This window comes from Tachypleus tridentatus, chromosome 10 (genome assembly GCF_004210375.1).
Source record: "Tachypleus tridentatus isolate NWPU-2018 chromosome 10, ASM421037v1, whole genome shotgun sequence".
NCBI lineage: Eukaryota > Metazoa > Arthropoda > Merostomata > Xiphosura > Limulidae > Tachypleus > Tachypleus tridentatus.
Window position 1 is genome coordinate 60349269 of NC_134834.1, and position 20155 is coordinate 60369423.

The 20155-nt window shown below is 31.8% G+C and overlaps 1 protein-coding gene across 5 annotated transcripts in view; it reads right to left on the reverse strand.

The window, feature by feature from the left end:
- Window positions 1-8649: 8649 nt before the first annotated feature.
- The window catches only part of LOC143229384 (uncharacterized), a 37435-nt gene continuing 25929 nt past the window's right edge, over window positions 8650-20155 (reverse strand). For all 5 annotated transcript variants that reach the window (XM_076461640.1, XM_076461639.1, XM_076461641.1 and 2 more), the window contains exons 11-16: window positions 20048-20128; window positions 19703-19799; window positions 17132-17238; window positions 15731-15848; window positions 11366-11442; window positions 8650-11141 (exon numbers count right to left, since the gene is read on the reverse strand). In XM_076461640.1, coding sequence (XP_076317755.1) covers window positions 10631-11141; window positions 11366-11442; window positions 15731-15848; window positions 17132-17238; window positions 19703-19799; window positions 20048-20128 — 991 coding nt within the window. In that variant the 3' untranslated portion in view covers window positions 8650-10630. The remainder of the gene's footprint in view (window positions 11142-11365; window positions 11443-15730; window positions 15849-17131; window positions 17239-19702; window positions 19800-20047; window positions 20129-20155) is intronic.

Genomic DNA, 20155 nt, shown 5'->3' on the forward strand with positions numbered 1-20155 from the left:
CCGTGGGGGCGTTATAATGTTACGGTCAATCCCACTATTCGTTGGTACAAGAGTAGCCCAAGAGTTGGCGGTGGGTGGTGATGACTAGCTGCCTTCCCTCTAGTCTTACACTGCTAAATTAGGGACGGCTAGCACAGATAGCCCTCGAGTAGTTTTGTACGAAATTTCAAAAAAACCAAACCTCTCCCAGTATAAATGGTGTTTAAAGCAAACATCTGTGGGAAGATGACGGTTTCAAGTAGATAAAAAAAAAAAGATAAATTTTAAATTGGGAAGAGTAAAGCGTGTTGCCAACAGAAACATTGCTGATAGTTGGTTGCTCGTATGTTTTTTTTTTCTCAGGTAGCACGAACGTAAAAACACATCTCACGTGCGGGGTGAAGGGAAAGGAATTTTCTGAGCACCCCCGGTTATCTCTGTTTCTATGCAGGAGGGACAGAGATACTTAGACTGAAATACCTGCCAATCTTTTGTTTGTTTATTTCTCGGAGTCTCTCCCATAAACAAACTTTGGATTGAAGAGGGAACATGCAAGTGTCTAAACCCGTGTATTACAATAACACTTAGTTTTTGTCTGTTCTGAAAATGCACGGAAATTTCACTTCAACCAATGTTAATGTTGTTCATTAACATTTTTACATAGGTCTAACGTTAAATCTCAAAGTAACAAGCTTATTTGCTGATAGTATTACGTAGGGAAAGTTCAGCTCGAACTATTTTAAAGAAAAACACGTACAAAAATTACAATGTTAATTATCTTTTTATCGAATAGAAGCTGTACTTAATAAAGCTAATGTTAAGCCTAAGACTATGGACTTGCAGATTTTAGTGTCTGCGATTAAAATTTTGTATTATTCTAAAAATCTCACATTTAATGAAATAGTTACAATAAAGATACTATTCTGATCGCGAATGTTTCTAGGGCATCTGTTAATGTCCATATAAATTTGATTTCGTTCCCTTATTGTTAATTTGAACTTTGTGTGTGCTCCCTCCACCACGATGAACCTTTGTATGTTTGTAAATTTACCACCGACATGCTGGAGGATGTGTTGTATATAAAAGTTTTTCTAGCTTTAAAGATTTTATTTTTGTGTTTTTTAGCGCAAAATTACACAATATGTTATTTGTGCTTTATCTACCACGAGAAATCGAGCCTCGGATTTTAGAAATAGTACCGCTGATCGACAGAAAAATAGGCTTGGGGATATTTCTGATTCACCCAATTATTTATAAATAAATACAACTCTTGTGTGATTTGTGTAGACCATAAACTTACAATAATTCTTTATTTTAAATCGAGTTTACGTGTGATACACGTATGTATAAAATGGTTTGTATATCTTGTATTCTTTCGTCATTATTAGTAAAGTAGAAAATTTGGATAGTCTGTTTCTAGACAGTTCCAGCATAAAAGACTTGGTCCAGGAAACCGTTGAAGTTTCTTGATTTTAGTGTTGCCTTGTATAATTTTTCTCTTTCTCTTACAATAGATATTACCCATTTTGCCAACAAAAACATAAAAGAATTCTTTCTCTTACCGAGTGGATGAAGTCGGTATCAGTTAATGAATAACGTGAGAGAGAGACTGCATCGTGAGAAAAAGTTATATTTGACGTTTAACGTTTTTAGCTCTACATAAGTACCCCAATATGTCAGCGACAAGTTTATGGATTTAGAATGTTAAATTTTGGAGTTAGATGCACCGTTGTGGATAAAACCACAAAAGCCTATTGCCGAGCTCTGCACTAAAACGAAAACTTTACCATAATTCATTTCGAAAAAAAGGAAAACTAAAGTTATATACACAATTGTGTAAATGTTATACATACATGCGAGATTTTTTGCTGTTGTGTACTTAATATTATTTTACGATAAATATACCCCGTGTTTACTGTTCACTTCACTTAAAATTCAAGTTTTCTTATTCAGATAGTTCAGTATATTTCTTGTGAATCCCTGCTGTTATTAAGCATACATATTCAATACTTGCACATAAAATAGTTTACCTGAGACTCAAGAGAAAGTTATCAAGGAGCTTCTATTTTGATAAAAGTGCATACTAGCCTTTATTTAATTTGATCTCTTGAACTGTTAAGGGTTTAATGTACTGCTTTTAGAAAAATATGGTATATAATGGAAGCTAACAATGATCAAGGAGAATTTACCTTCAGAAAAACAAACAGTTGTATGAAAGGTGTGCTGGGTCTAGAGAAAATTCTCTCATGGTGATGAAACTTTTCCCAACACTATGAAAATCCATGATGTTCATCAACATAAACCATAGACTCAAGAAAACCTGCTAAGGTCTGGAGTGCTCAGACCAGTGCTTCCCAGGGATGATCTTGGCACAAGAGAAACAAGGAAAACTGAAGTTTGTCTCTGTGGATTGGCAGTCATTGAGCCAAAGATCAATCACAGAGATCTCTGCAGGATTCCAAGGCTATCATCTTTATCAAAGACTCTTTTAACTTTAAATCTGTTCTTAATCAATTAAACCAAAAAGTCTTAATGGCCAGTTTTGATGTAATCTCCCTCTTCACAAAAGTCACAACTACTAAAGCCTGCAAGAAAGCAAGATTAGCAACCCTTATAGAATTCACTACCACCAAAAGTAACTTTTTGTTCAATAACTAAAACTACCTACAAATAAATGGCCTAAATATGGGATATCCAGTGTTACCAGTTCTAGTCAACATTTTTATGACACAGATTGAATCTCAAGCAATCATTTCAGCCTTACACCTACCACTATACTGGTACAGGTATGTTGATGACACAATTGCTCGATTCACATCTACAGAGCACACACTTAGTTTTTTCTATTACATTAACTCAATACAACCCAACATTGAGTTCATCTGTGAACAGGAAAAAAACTAACCAAATAGCATTTCTTAACCTCAAGACCACTAGAACCATACACAATTCAAAACAAATCCACAGAAAAATCATCCATTGTAGACTCGGCAAATAAAACAAAACCAACTCTATATGTTAAGAAACCAAATAAACACAGCCACAAAACTATGCTCACCCGATACAACTGACGATGAAATCAACAAAATGAAACAACACTTCATCAACCTCAACTTTCCTCAAAAAAAAACATGGAAAAAATTATACACTCACACCTAGACCAACAACAATAAATCCTAAGATACAACAAACCAAAAACCTTACACTGCTGCATACCATATATTCCCAACATCAGTGAAAAAAAACACCAACATTTGGAAAAACTTGTAACAAAACATTCTGGTAAACACCAAACTTATTCAAAAGCCAGTTACAAAACTAAAGTCCATACTACACTGACAAACACAACACCAATGCAATTTATAAAATACAATGCAAGAATTGCCACAACTTCTATATTGGAGAACCAAGCAGAAAAATAGAAACTAGATTCAAAGGACACAAAAAAACACCTTCAGGCATTTTTGGACACTGCAAAGCAAATAAACACAACATAACCACAGAAAACACTCAGATACTAAATAGGGAAACAAATATAACAAAACATAAAATCAAAGAAGCCCTACTTATACAGCAACTAAAATCAATATTAAACTATTTTTAAGAAACATCTTTATACCTATACTAATTAATAACACTGCACAACCAAGTTGGGTGTTCCTTATAGATTTTTGGCTGCTGATCACGAAAAGCATATCCAAATCTTCAGTTTTACCAGGACACTGCTACAATAAAAAATTGATATCAAGGCAACTGGAATCTGTCAATGCTTGCTGACTACTGTTGGACACTGCAATGTGATGCACTGGACATTGAATACAAACGAAAATCAGGAGCAAAACACTTTTAATTATGTTGAACTTAATAGGGTATTAGAAACATAAACGCAATTAAATACGTTATTGCCGGTAAATAGTTAATTGTCTATTTCTCAGAGTTCCTACATGACGAAGCAAAACCAAAACTATATTTGTACATTCCCATCAGGTACCTGTCACAATCAGCAAAAACTTTTCAGGAAGCAAAACTCTTCAAAAACTACAATACCCCCTACAATCCCATACACATTTATGCTCTTGTACCTAAGACATGTGCCCAGCAATGGTCAGTTGCAAACTCTTTGTTAACCTGAAGATGACCTGGGAAGGTAAAACATTGTTCTCTGCTTATCAATAAAAGCCATTTTGAGATACATTATTTCAAGTGGGTTCCTTGTCATCAAGAATTTTAAATTGATTGATATCATAGGAGTTAGGTGAAGTTACCATGTGTTTTCTTAAACAAGCAAAATATGAATCTTGGGAATCTGTTGAAGTGTGCGAGATGTTTGAGTTATACCTGAACTAAAGCAAAAAACTGTTTGTGTGTGTGTGTGTGTGTGTGTTTCAAGTACAAAACCTTATTTTCTTCTATTTTTATGCATTTGTTACAATCAATGGATTTTAGTGTGTGTGTATGTATGTGTGATGTCAGGTTAATGAATCATCATAACAGAAAACAAGGATCTCAAAGTAGGGTAAAGCATTTTTAAATATTCAGGTTAAAAATATTCCTTATAGATAGAAAAGGGTGACTGAAAGTAAGCATCACAATTTTAAGAATATAAATTGACTGGTTTGAAGGGAAAATTAAAACATTATATCGAAAAAGTAGGTGAAAGAGAAAATTAGAACTTCCAAATGGATGTATGAAGGAAAAGCTTGGCTGAAAATGTAAAAATTGACAGTAATTTCTTTAAACATATTAAGGGTAAACAAAATGTTTGAGTGTAGGATCCTTGAAGGATGATAAAGAAAGGCTAGTATCTGATGATTATGAGATAGCTGGGTTAATAAATTTTGCTTTTCCTTCGGTTTTTATTGACAAAGATTTAACCAGTATTCTACATCTTGAATAGCTGATAAATGGAAATGAGATGAAACAAAATGGCTGCAATAATTCTGAGCTAGTTAAGAAAGAATTGTGAAGTTCAAAAAACGATAAGGATCCTGGACCAGATATTTCCCCAAAGGGTTTTGAAGGAAGTTGAAAATTGGATATGTTAGCCACTTACTGCTTTTTTTTTTTTTTTAAATCACTCCTATAATAGTGGGCAGGTACCAGAGAATTAGAAGTTACCTAGTGTAACTCCTTTTTTCAAGGGAAATGATAAACATTTTTCCAGTACTTATAGACCAATTAATTTTGCATCAGTTGTAGGAAAAGTTTTAGAAAGTTTGGTAAAAGATGTTTTGCAACGTTATTTAACAAAGTTTAGTTTTTATTGGATTGTCAATGTGGTTTCACTAGAAGAAAATGTTCCTTAAAAATCTTTTGATATTTTTTGAAAAGGTTACTACTTACATTGATGTTGGAAAGAATGCAGATTTGGTGTATCTGGGTTTTCAAAAAGCATTTGACAAAGTGCCACATAAAGAACTTATGAAACAAAACTGTCTCTGTTTGTTTGTAGTTAAGCACAAAGTTACACAATAAGCTATCTGTGATCTGCTCACTATGGGTGTCAAAACCTGATATCTAGCACTGGAAGTCCAATGACATACTGTTGGGTCTCTGGGGGCTGTCTCTGTAGGTGTGGGGAATAAGTTAGAAAATTGTGTAGAAGAGTAGCAGGATGGAAGAACTGCAAGATAATGCATATGGGTTATCATAATATGAATTTTAAATATAATTTGGATGGGAATAGCATTAACAATGTTTAAAGAAAGGAATCTTGGTGTTATAGTTGATCAGTCTCTAAAGCCATCCACCAAACAATGTGCTGTTGCTAGTAGTAGGGTAAATGGGATGTTAGGTTGTATCTATAGAAATAGTGAATACAAGTCTAAAGATGTTATACTTTCATTGCATAGGTCATTGGCTAGGCTACATTTGGAATATTGTGCTTGGTCTTGGGCTCCTTGCCTTAGGAAAGTCATCAAATTGTTGGAAAGGGGTCAAATAAAGGTTATTGTGATGGTACATGGGATGGAGGGGTTGAAATCTCTCAGCCTACTTTTTCTTGAAAAAGAAGAGTTAGGGCAGATCTCTGAATGAGGTGTTTAAGATTCTAAAGAGAACAGTGTTGATGCATCATCTTTTTATATTTAATAGTGACAATAGTAGGACTAAGGGACAAGTATAAATTTTGGCAGTGCAGAAGTCACTTCCACTAATTTGACAGTTTTTAGTTTTATGATAGAGTGGTTGGCCTTTTGTATAGGTTGCCTTCAGATGTTGTAGAGGCAGTAAATTTCATTGACTTTGAAAAAACGTCTTTATGTATATGAATAAGAACTGGATTTTAAGTTGTTTTTTAAGTTAACATAGTTTAGAGTGTGGAACAGTCGAGATGATCAACAGGTCCTATGCTGTCCCAGAACATTATGAAGATTGGTACACACTTATCATTATTACTTACTTCATTTATTGAAGCATATTAAAGCTTATCTGTAAGAACATTAGCATACTTCATCCTTGATGTGCTGTTGAAGAAATTAACAGTAAAGCTTGTGATGAATATGGTGTAGATGTGTACTTTACCTTGTCACCCACAGCATCATGGTTTAGCATGATTGGTAATATGGACTACCAAACAGATAAATGTGAAGTTTGTTAACCCCAAAAGAACTCGTATGGATGAACACTTATCATGTGATGATGGCATATAAAGCAATAGAACACACTATTTGCCAAATAAGTTTATGTTTTGGCAAGAAATGCTACTTCTCATTGATTTGATGTATGCTCTTTCCCAACAATATTCATAGGAATATGTGGAGTGACTGAGGTCTGAAATAGTCCATGTATGTAGATTTACTTGACAACTACAGAAAACTGTTGGACAAAAGAAAAGCAATATGGTTGTATGGAAAATAATGAATGTTATTATAATGTGGTACATGCCAGTGGTATGGAATCAAATTTAATCCAACTACATTGATTCTTACCTAAAACTGTGGGGCAAGTTGGTTCATTAGCATATGAGCTGAGTTACTCAGACATGAAATATGTAGAAGCATATAAAATATGTCACAGATGAAACTTTAGTGCCCTGACCTGGCCACAAGTCTGGAGGTTACAATGAGTCAGAAGAGAATGAGAATGCCAGTACAAATCACAACAACCTACTCACTGAGAGAGAAAGAGCTGAAGATACTTCTTTCACAATATGGGAGGATTCAAATGAGGATACAATGGAGTCAGAAGTTACAAAAGCTCTGACCACAAGGTGAGACAGTGACATCTTGAAGAGAGGAAAGCTTGGAATCTGGAATGAAAAGGTGAAAGGAGACTGATCTAAATGAGAAACAGAAATAAAAAGGTCGAGAAAAAGGAAAAAACCCAGGAAGACAACAAGGAAAGAAGTTGTATAACGTCAGACTAAGTTATCAGTGGGAAAGAGACATCACTGAAAAAAATCTGTGTTATGAAAGGGAGCCAGATAAATACCCAAAAGGAAGGAAAGGATATAGTAAAGAGGAATGTAACCCTACAGAGTGAGTTCTGACAGCATGGGAAGAAAGTATGGAGGAGAAGAGCAGAAAAGGGAAATAATGTTTACAGAAGCATTAATATGTGCTTCAGATATAAGATGGAGTTAGGAGTGGGAATGCTGAAAGTTAAGAGAGGACAACAACAACAAAAAAGTGTAAAAATAGGAAACTACAAAGTGAATAGAATGTAAAGGGCTAAATATTAAAGCTGGTCAAATAGATACTAATGATAGGAAATTGAGCAAAGGAAGGGAAGAAAACCTACAAATAAGAAAAAAAGGAATTACAAACATGACGGGACAAAGCATTTGAGCAAGAAAAAGGTGTTATTAGATAATAGAAATAGTTTAAAAACCTAATAACTACAAGAAGAAAGGGCAAGATAAACTCAAGAATCACAAGTCAGTAAGTAAGTAAATGAAAAATAAAGAGCACAGGCAAAAGAGGTGGAAAGAACATATCTGAAAATGAAATTCAGAAAGAGAGTAAAAGTTAAAGTTACTTAATATGAAGGTCATAGCCTAATAGATAATTCCTGACTCGAGAAAAAATATTAAGTGTAGGAGGCCCATTAAGCATTTCATAATCCTCAACACGCTTAACAATAGTCAGAAGAACAGTTGATAAGACTGGATCTAAAGCCACAACAAAAATAATGCCTAATTCTAATTAACATTCTATACTTAGAATTAAGTATAAATCACAATCATTTAAGAATTCATGATAACAAAAAATAAAGCTTTTGAAATAAAAGCTAAAAAACTTATGATGCAAATCAAAATAAACACAGACAAAAGAATTTAAGCATGCATGTACCTAATATTATCAAATGAAGATCCACGAGTGCAAGTGCATACGGAAAGTTCATTCAGTTGAAGATCGAGTCTTTTCCGCGTGTGAAATTCTCTCACAAAGAGGAAAATTTTTGTTCTTAGCAAGTTTTCCTCAGATTAATCGTTTAACCAAATGTGATAACTAACAAGTCAATGCTGATATCATGATGACATTTTAAAAAATAATGTGCTTTTGAAATTAAACACATTTGTTCAATATATATATATATATATTCCTACAATTAACCATTTAAAAGACACAATTTCATGTATACATGCATATAAAACAGTCAAAGTTTGTATTTTTAATCTGAAAATTGAGTAAAAGTTAAAGTAGAAAAATGAACAGACAAGCCAACACATAATTGGACAATATTTAATCCCTCACAAGTTTTGTTCAAGAAACCTACATTTAACTGGTATTCTAATATTTATGAGACTTGTATTTTTGAGGTTAAAATGTTTAGTATATGTTGTGACTACTCATCCTCTCAACAAATTTCTCCAAGAGTATTTACTCAGGTACTCAAACAATTTAATAAAACCATAACAAAAACCTTGATATGTATTTATCATCATAAAACAAACTTTTAGATATTGCCATTTTAATTATATGACTAAAGCCCGTAAAAAAAGGCCAACAGAAACAAAGCACATTTATGGAAAGATAAAATATCTCAGTTGAATTCACTGTATAAACTATTTTACAATAAATTTCTAGTTTTATTTGTTATTATTTGCTGAATTCTTAAATGCATATATAAAATGAACAACAAAAATAAGGCAATAACACGCCTTCCTTCATTGTTAACACAATGACCATGAATGAAGAGAAAGGTTCTGAAATATAAGCAAGGATATGTGAACACTTAAAGATAATACCATTAATAACAGTAGCACATTCAAAGATAGGACTAATAAAAGCACTAGAGGATAAAAACTGAGAAATTATAAGATTACAGAATAAATAGAGCCTAAAACTTGATCCTTAACTATATAGCTCATATCACTTACCTTACAATTAAATATAGAAAATCACACTCAAACCCAATTAATACAAGCATTATGAATATCTTAGAGCATCAAGTTTCATTTTCACTTTCAACTCTTTAGTTCAGCATTTTCAAAACTGTGTGGAAAACCTCTCACAGAAAAAGTAATTGAGATAATGCCACTGGTGCAAAATTAAGCATTTTAATACATTTTTTTACTAATGAAAATAATAAGTAATTACTACAACACACACAGCATTTTAATGTACATTCATGTATTATATCTTGTCACACAATTCACAAATTCACTCATTAAAAATTAAAATAAAAAAGGTTAGGTGTGCAACATACTATATTTATTAAAGAAGGCACAGATGATAAAAGTTTTGGAAATGCCACTTTAGACCATTGTTTATATATCTACACTGCTCTGAAAAAATATACGTTAATGTAAATAATTCTTCATGACATTATTGGAAGACAAAGAAAAGATAAAATTAATGTATAATCTAGCTACAGTATCAAAATGATGCATTAAAATTTTTGCAAAGGTTGGTTGATATTCAAAGGAGCAAACCCTTTTAGTTGTTATATTATATTGTTCTCAAATATTTTTCAACTATGTACTAAGTTGAAGAGTATCAAATCACTATATTCTTTTACTTGAAATAAAATAATTTCAGCAACTTGAGAAAAACAAGTTAAATTAAGTTGATACTGATATAACAAGAAATTGAGAAAGAATAATGCTTCAACTATTGGAAATTACTCTTAAACCCACAACTTATGAAAAAGGTTATCAGACAAGCAAGTCTGACATGTAAAAACACGTAGTCTTACAGTATATTTTGTTCAATGCCATTATTTGTTAAAAAAGAAACAATGCAGATTTTATATTCATCTTATTGTGAAAAGTAATTTAATTTAAATGTCTTAAACACTACATCATTTTTGTAAAAAAGTGTATAGGTATAGTTTTTGGTTTAAAAATACAACATAAAATTGGCACGTGTAACATTATGACTTGACTAGAAATAGTATCTAGTAATGATTTCAATTAAAAATATGCAAAAATAATAGATGAAAAACAGCCTACATTAAAAATATATACCAGTGTGTGGTTGACTCTTTTAGAACATCTTATAAATGTCAATAGATTTGGATAAAATTAGCTAAAACTGATGTTTTACACAGTACAATATATATATATATATAATTACTATGTTGAGTTTATACAGGAAATATACTAAAAACACCTACAACACATCATTAAAAGATTTTCATAAAAAAAACAAACAGTTTTATATATTCAACCTTTGGGTTGCATCCGCGCTTGGGTATTAAAAATAAATCACAATGATTCTTTTAACAACTTAAGTTCAGTGACAATCTGTTCAAATACACATGAAGGAACAGAACAGGTTGCACTAATTTCTTTTTCTACATTACCTAGATGACTTCTGACTGAACTAAAAAAATCATTGTTTAAAATAAATGGTGGTTCATAACCTTGAGCTGTAGTTTGTGTATAATTGCTATGGATTCTCCACTTGGCAACAGGAATTTTGCTAACAAATGCATTTTTACATTCATTTATAACTTGAGAACTGGTATTGGATGATTTCTTATCCTGTTTTAAAGCAGAACCAAAAATACTGTTAAAATTACTGGAATTTTGCTGACTTTCGAGAAAGCTGATTCTGTGCCAAGAACAGTCAAAGGAAGCAGGTCTTCTGACTGTTTTACAGTTTTTAACAGTTTCTTGACTACAGATGGCTTCACTATAAGGCTTTGTACACTGGTGCTGTTCAACATCTGTGGCTTTCATGAAATAACTTTTGGCACTCAGTACATGCGATCTACTACAAAAAATAACAAAAGTGGCTAAACGTCAATATTAATTATGAAAATAAACGTTTTATTTTTAAGATATATTTTCAGCTATATTTGACATGAAAAATGAATAACACTGTTATTGTTCATGACTTAAAAACAATATGCAATTATCATGTTTGCCAAGATCTTGAAATTTCATTAGTTTTGTGTTAAAAATGCATCCATGTGTATTAAACATATAATAACTTACCTAGTTTTAATATTTTGTCCTGCTTTTATGTGAAATAAATAAAGGAATGTTCTTGTTCTGTACCCTCTATATGCTGCCTAGTAAAAGTAAAGACAGGTTATTTTATAAAAAGCACTTATTTACAACCTCAAATGTAACACCCAATTTTGGTACATTGCAAGTCAGTAGTTGAACCTGAAGGTGTAAGATCACAATTTTTAATACTTTATTTACTACTTAAATTTCCACAGCTGTTATGTGTGTGGTAAAATAGCTAATAGGAGAAATATAATTTTCCTAAAATAAGCCATATTTGTTGACTTCATTAATTTATGCTATGGTGAAGTACAATAAAATACCAAATGTTTTAATACACTCTTCCTACCTTGTTTGTTAACAAGTTCTGCATTCTCCATAATTTGTAAAGGATTTAGTTGCATAGAATTATAATATTTATGCTATTTTATTTCAAGATTTATGCCTGAATTAAAACTTAAAATAGGTGAAAAAACTTTTATCCAATTTAAGGTAAAAACATAAATAACTTGCCAATGCAGAATTTAATGTACTACAATACAAAATCTTAAAAATAAATGCAACAATAATTATAATTTTTATTGTAAAGATTAACAGCTTTATACACATAGAATAAAAAAGGAAGAACAAAACAAATTTACAAATTATAAATATGATTACTGACTAGTCTCCAAGTACCATGCATGTCATTTTCAAGGGCATACTGTGTCTGTGTACAATAACATCCAGTGTGTTGTTTATTACTGGTCTGACCTCTTCACAGATATTCCATTGAAAAATGTTTCCATAATGAATTCAGTTCAAAGCCCATATCATTGTTTATTAATTTGTCTGCATTCTTGTGTATTTCAACAGCTCCTCTAAAATTTCTCTGGTGAAAATATTTAGGTTCTGCAATGAGTTTCTATAAATTTCGTGGTCATTTTGGTATACATGAGTGGTGATGAATTATTTTTTTCTAATTCTAGACAGTGGCAATGATCTTCATATTCTCTTATTCTTACATTCAATGACTATTCAGTTTGACCTATGTATACTTTATTTCATGTGCACTGGACTGAATATATTCCTTTTTTCTGGAAACTTTTGACAGGGTTTCCCTTTAGTTAGTGTATTGAAAGTTTTTGCAATAGGTTTGAAGACTGGCTTGATTTAGTTGTTGTTCAATAATGTACCTATTTTATTTAAGATTTCCAAGTTAAAGATATATATTTTGTTTTTCCATATTATTTCCTCAGCTTTATCTATACAACTCTTCTTCTGATTTTGTTGAACAACCTTTCTGATTAAATTAGTATTAAATCCTTATGATACAGCAACAATTCTTAAGTAGTTGATTTCTTGTTTGATTCCTATTTGATGTGAGCAGATATTGAAGCATACTTCAAATTAACATGTCGTGAACACCAACTGTATTGCTTGTATGCATGGTTTGATTTATTGTGGAGGAATAAAGTAACTATGTTTGGTGTTTGATAAAGGATAAAATTGAAATTCAACATGGAAAAGCAAAGGGATGTGTAGGATGGACAAGACAAGAAATGGAAAAGGAAAGCAATATCACAATATCATAGGAGGAGAAAGCTTTCTTGAAATTGAATAATTAAAGGTGATAAATAGGGTAGCCCTATAACTAGAAACAGCTGATAGGGACAAACCCTGATCAGACAACCAGGTCAAAAACTACAAAAAATGAGGTACTGAATGGATGTTAGAGGGAGAAGCTACAGGGATTGGACAAGGTCTGAATGTAGACCACTGCCTCTGGTATACAGACAAGGAGAAAGATTGACTGTAATGGGAAAGATGCTACACAAGGGACAAGTCCCTGAGATAAGGCAAGGGATTGGACAAAAGCCATGCACAAAGATGGAGTTTGGCAACATTGGAAATAACCTATGTCCACTCAAGTTGTTGGAAGAGAGACTAGAATAGAGATAAGGGCAGAAAATGTTATGTTAGAGTAAGGGTTAAAGCAGAGGGAACCATGTCTGAGCAGGACATAACAAGGAATGGTCTGAATAAGGGGAAAAAACGCAGGAGTCTGGTGAGAGGGTAGTGAAAGAAGGGACCACTCCATGGGGGAGAACCTGATTGGATTGGGATAAGTGATTGGCCAAGAGGTATATAATAATGATGGAATTATCACTATGTAGTTGTCATGATCCCACTAAAGAAGACCCAGAGTCTGAAAACACAGTTATCTGGATTTGGTTCTTCCTTGGTTAGCAATATAACCGACAACAGTGGAATAGTTGGAGTGTACCATAACCACGTGACCCTCAGGAGCAGGAGGAAATGTTCAAAGCTAAAAAGTCCAAAATGTAAAATGTTGAAAATGGAGAGCAGTCTCCTTGAAGTATTGCTGAACAGAAATCTGTTGGGAATAAAAAAAAGTCCTGTCAGTCCCTCTATGAAGCATTGCAAAATAGATGAGACTCTGGACAAAGTGGAGAAATGGGAATCTTCATCCTGATTAGTTCCCTGTCGAGCCATCAAGTAAGGTCTGCCCTGATTCTAAGGTGAAGGGTAATAAGATGGTCCAAGTGATCATGGGAAAAGTTCCATTGGTCAAGAAGCACTCAATGAAGGGAGCATATGTTAGCTTGACCCAAGGTAATGAGAGCTTACAAGGAAGCCATATCCTGAAAAAGAGAAGACAGGGTATAATAAAGAGGAGATTTGAAGAAAACCTCCAATGGAAAAAGATATTGATTGGGGTCATGAATGAACTTCTCCAATTGGATCAGAGTACCTCAACACATTTCTGAAGAAGTAAACAGACATGTTTCATCAACTGGGCATGGAAACAGGCAAGCAGGAGCCAGATGTGCAGAAAAAGGAGAGTCTGAAGACCCAAAAAGTGAAAGGGACAGGGAAAAGATTACATCACTAAACGAAACACACAGAGCCAAAGGACGACTTAATGGCAGTGCCTGGAACTGAAAAAAATGACCCTCATGGATAAACTGAAGCAAATGATGTGACACTGGAGCAGTTGGAATGTGAAGATAGGCATCCATCACAATAATTTGATCATCCAGAGCCCAGAAGAACAAATCCTCAAAATGAGCAGTGCAACTCCATAGTGAAGCAAGGTGGCTCCAGATAAGAGTTCAATTAGACAGGTCTATGATGGGTTTCCAACCTCTCACCTTTTGAGAGACAACAATTAGACAAGAATAAAGTTTCAACTGAATAGGTAGTAGTTCTTGAAGAAACTTGGCAAGATGATTGGAAGAGGTATGATCCTGAGGAAAATGGAAGGATATCTGGGAAGTTTACAGAACTGAAATTAAAAAGCTTCAGAGAGATTCCATATAATTGTCATGAAGTGTAACCAAAAAGACATAAACAAAACACTTAGAAAAAGTACTTATTGTCAATGAACTCATAAAACATACAAATTTGTGGTCTACTTGCAAATCTATAAAATTTGACCCAAAACAGGAAAGAATAAGTAACATCCAAAGTACAAAAACCACTTGTAAAAAGAACAATGCTTAACCCAGGAGATTATGTAGAGGTGCAATAATAGGTAGAAGATGCCATAGAAATAATATTTCCACTCAGCAGTTATATTCTTCCTCAAAAAAACTGAAATGTGAAAGGAAGAAATTGTTGGCTGAATGTAATACATGAACTCAAGCCTGTACTTTTCTAACAGACATCATTGACCTAGAGACTAGTGTAAGAACCATTGTCGACTGTCCTGGAAATTTCAACTACCATATTAAATCTCAAATAAATATAAACAAATCTGAATTAGGATAACAGAAATACTTTTAAAAGAAATGAGAAGAAACAATAAAAACAAAACATAAGAACTTGAAATTTTAAGTTTTGTAATCAAGTACAATAAAGATTTGGAAGTCACCCGGAGAATGAGTTACAATATGTTTACACACTAGAAGTCTAATCAAAAAAGCGTTTTAGCAATGCTTAGAGCACAGGCTAGGATCAAGATAGCTTAGGGTGAGTGGAGGTAGCACCATTTTGAAATAACATTTTATACTTGTACAACAAATACAGGTCAAAAAATGATCCAAATCGTTGATCATTCTGGATCTGAGAAGAATTTTCTGAGTTTTCAAAATCTCAAAAATGTGCAGCAGGGCAAAGGTGTACAGTCTCCGATTGCTCTTGCTTATTCTGATCTTAAAGCTTAACTTGTATTAAAAGAAATTTAAGTACCTTTATCATTCATTATTTCTACATAAATGTTTAATTTGAATAATTTCAGTTACGTCCCTCTGAACATTTATTTATTAGTACTTAATGTACATGTTTTCATACTGCATACGACTGAAATGATGACTAAAAAGACACCTAACAGAAAGAGATGATTACCTGGATCTTTACAGCAGCAACCTCTAATACTTCAGCAGCTGATGCTCCACTTTTTTCACGAAGGTACTGTACAAGGTCAGTATGTCCATTGTTTGAGGCACAGTCAAGAGGAGTACATCTACATAAACATATTTTAATGTTGATATTACATTTCATCAAACACAAGTTACAACTTTTGTTCATTTGAAAAAAATAACAGTATAAATGCATTTGAGATCTGCTTACATTTAAGTAAACAAGATAACCAGGATGTCTAGTAACAGTAGGTTTTTAAAATTACAACCCTACATTTTATTGGTTAAAAAAAAACAAAAAACTTTCCTTCAGATTTTCATCATTTAATTTTAAGATTAACTTTTTGTCACAGTTTCCTTTCTTTTTTTGAAACCATAGTAATAACACCATTTGTAAAGAAAGAAAAATACATAAACATACTTCAAAAATATTAAACAAGGTGCTAAGAAAATTAAAATTAACCATTCATTTCACAACAACCAGGATGTTCAACAACAATTCAATAATTTACTGTAATGCCATAGACTATGCAAGCATTGAACTGATAAACATCAATTATTATTATGGACATATGAGTTAGCTGTAGAGAAGCGATATCATAAAACGGTAATAACATCACTAAATTTATTTTTATGTATTTACACAATTCTTTAACTGGATAATGGGATCAATATTCACCTAAGTCATAGCATTAGTTAAAGGTGACTTTAAGAATTACATTTACAGAAGATCTTGAAAAGTCTTTTCTTCAGTTTTAATTGCTTAGTTATATTCCTATAATCTCTCAGTATTGTTAAAATTGAGATTAAATGTCTATATATCCAAAAATGTTGCAAAAATACACAGGCTTTCATAGGGTGTCCTAACTTTTTCACATGACTGTAATATAAAATATTTTGTCTATATAAAACTACAAACCACAAATACTGTGGCAATAATGATTCTCAGAATGAGTACAAACAGCCGAGTGTACTGTTTCTTAATATTGTTTAATTCAACAAAAATGATTATTACATATATTTTATAATGATAATACATGTATCAGTAATTACCAATATTTCAAATTTAAACTTAAGTAGGACAACTGCCAATATTACTTATCAATTATTGTCCCATTTAATTGTTGTAGTGTTTAATAAACAAAAAGTTAATTTTATTAAATTTGTGGTTTAGGTGACTAATATCTTGAAAATTCAAAAGAAATTAAAAACTAGTATTTATGACCAACGTACTTGATATAGTAATTATTTATTTGCTTTAACAAGATTCAAACCACCTTGTGGTCAAGTAAGGTCTTATTCACAATATAACTGGAAAAGAAACAAATTTATAAATATGGATTCTGTTTTTTGTATTAAAAGTAAGTATATTATAAAAAAGATGTACCTGTCTTCAAGTCTTGACATAAAATTAACATTAGCACCATGATTACATAGTAACTCAACCATTTCCAAATTTCCTTTTGTACAGGCCCAATGCAAAGGAGTCTTTCCCTAAGGACATGAAATGTCAGTTTCATTAAAAAATGAAGATAAATTTAACACAATTAAAATGTATTAAACTTCAAATGCATTTAACTGGAAACACTTGTAACTCAAAGCATATAATGAAAAAGAAATGTTTCAAAATACGTTTTACCTTTTATGTCACTTGTTTAGTGATAAACATTATATGCCTGGTTCCTAAATAATACTGTCAAGATATCTTAGGGTTTTTTCTGGTCAAGCTGATACTGGCAGACACTGGAGTTTGGTGACACATTTTCAGAAATAATCACACATCAAAGAGACTAATATACTAAATAACATTGCCTCAAATTACAACCACAGATATCCTTCAGACAACTGAAATGTGTCAATTATATAGATGACTGTGTCAATAGTCTCTCTTGATATGGATGAACTCAACCTGACTGACCAAGTGAATTCTTTATACTCATTTACAGTCTTTATAGATTTGATGCTACTAACTTTTTATATACATGTATATCTCCACAAAATCTGTCAGTCTTTCAGTAAACATTATAAGCCTGTAACATACAAAATATTTTTAATGAAGCAATTTTAATAAACTAAAAAAAAACAACTGTCTGTAAATATATCAAGTATTTATTTTGAATAGTCCACGTGCAAAGTGATTTTCATGTTAAGATTAAAAATACTTTTCATCTGAAATTACATTTGTATAATCTCTAAAGCCTCCTAAATACATTTCAAATGCTTGTTTTCAGTAAGCTTTAAACTGTATTTTCTCTTCTCTACCCTAATTCTATATAAGGTTGGTCAATGTCTGACCTCATAACCACCAAAAACAACTTAAATAAATCTATGTAACCCTCTTTTTCTTTCTAGAATGACTTCAGGTGTAACATGAAAAACATTTATCCTAAGTAGCTTTAAACTTGTAACCGTATACATTTATTTATAATTACATTTTATTGCCCTTTGAACTGTGTCTAACTACTATTCAAACCAGTATAAGTTGTAAATTACTTTAGAAATGGGCAATTCATGTTACACTATCAAATTACATTACCCATGAGTTACTCCAAGCTGCTTGCATGTGTGCCTTGTAAAATATTTTTACTAAATGATCGTTTTTAGTTATTTTTACCCAATCTTAACTAACCAAAAAAGATCCATATTTTTTACATTTTAGTTACTTTTATAATAATAAAGAATCAACATGATAAACAAGAAATAAAGTACTTACCCATCTTTTTTTTTTCTACTGACACTAAACCCTACTTTTTTATACTAATGGTAATAATACATCAAATTTTTATTTAATTGAATAATACACTAAATAACAGAGAATAATGACATTCAAAAAAGCAATCTCCTCTAAGTAAGACAAATGTTTTAGCCTTCTAACAGCTGTCACAAATTTATCCAAGATAGTCATTATCTTTCCCAAGGAAATGAAGCTTGTATTAAAAGATAAATTAACAATTCTCTGTTCAGAACACAATGTAATATGATACCTCATTTGATAGATGAGAACCTTGACTTTACACTAGTTACAGATAAATATACAGTTAAACACAAGAGAGAACTATCAACAACTCCTGAAAGAAAGGGTGTAACAGAAATTTGTGGCAAGAGGGATCCGATTTTCTATTTGATAGCTCTGTAATAAAACAAAATTGAAGGCTATACAATTATGGTTTGTCTGAGCAATGATGATTTTTATTATGAGTAATTTCATTTAATTTTATTCTTATCGAAGGGATAGTGAATAAAATACAGAAGACAGAATGCCTACAGAAAATTTGTCACCTTTCTCACACTAGGGGAAATTCAGGAATTTTTAAAATATTGCCTTATAAAACTTAGAACTTAAAATTTATATAATATTAAAATATGGATTATTAGCTGTGATTTTATGTTATACTAACTGATATAAAATAAACAAAAATTAGATTAATAAAAACTTTTCAATGTAAGCTACTGAAACCTTGTAACATGCACAGTAAATGATGCATAAGCAGATAGGGTTAATACACTGTTTTGAATAATAACCAAGCTTAAAGTTTTTACACACAAAAGTGAACAGTAAACAATTCAAACAATATTTTTACTTTTACACACACCATTTTGAATGTTTTTTATGCATCACTGAGATATATCAACTAAAGATACATATTTTACTTCTAAATACACAATACAATTATGAATTTCACATCATATAGTTACAAGTTGGTCTCACTTTTCAATGTAAACCTTAACTACACTAATCATACATATTCAATAAATACTATAAATTTGTAATGGGAATGTATATAGTTTTAATTTCATTCAATAAGGTTCCGATTATTATACAACACTAATACCCTCTATCAAGAATAAAGAGCATACTCTCTTCAAGTCTATAGTTGATCCATTCTATAATAACAATGATATATCTTAAAAGAGTGTAACAAAACAAACTATTAGTTTTAATTAACTGTTTACTTACTTCATTGTCTGTATGATTAGGGTCAGCCTGGAGTTCCAGCAAAACAGATAAGCAATTGAGATAACCCTTGTAACTTGCATAATGAAGAGCACATCTCCTGTTAAAGACCAGTTATTCTTTCTCACAGTATTCTTGTTGTAAAATATAAATTTTTGTTTCATATTATAGTAAAATGTCAAAAATCTTAATAAAAATATTTTAGGAAATCAGTTTATAAATTATTATAAATTTTACTTGGTGTTACAAAAATTCTGAGTTATCAAATGACACTGGAAAATCAGTCTAAAACAATGTCTTTACACCATTTATATATTAATCAATACATAATTCTTATCTAATAATTACCCATAATAGTCTTCAGCATCTGGATCGCATCCACGTTGTACAAGAAGCTGACACAAGTATGAATGCCCACCTAATGCTGACCTGCAATCAAAGCCAAATAGAATTAAC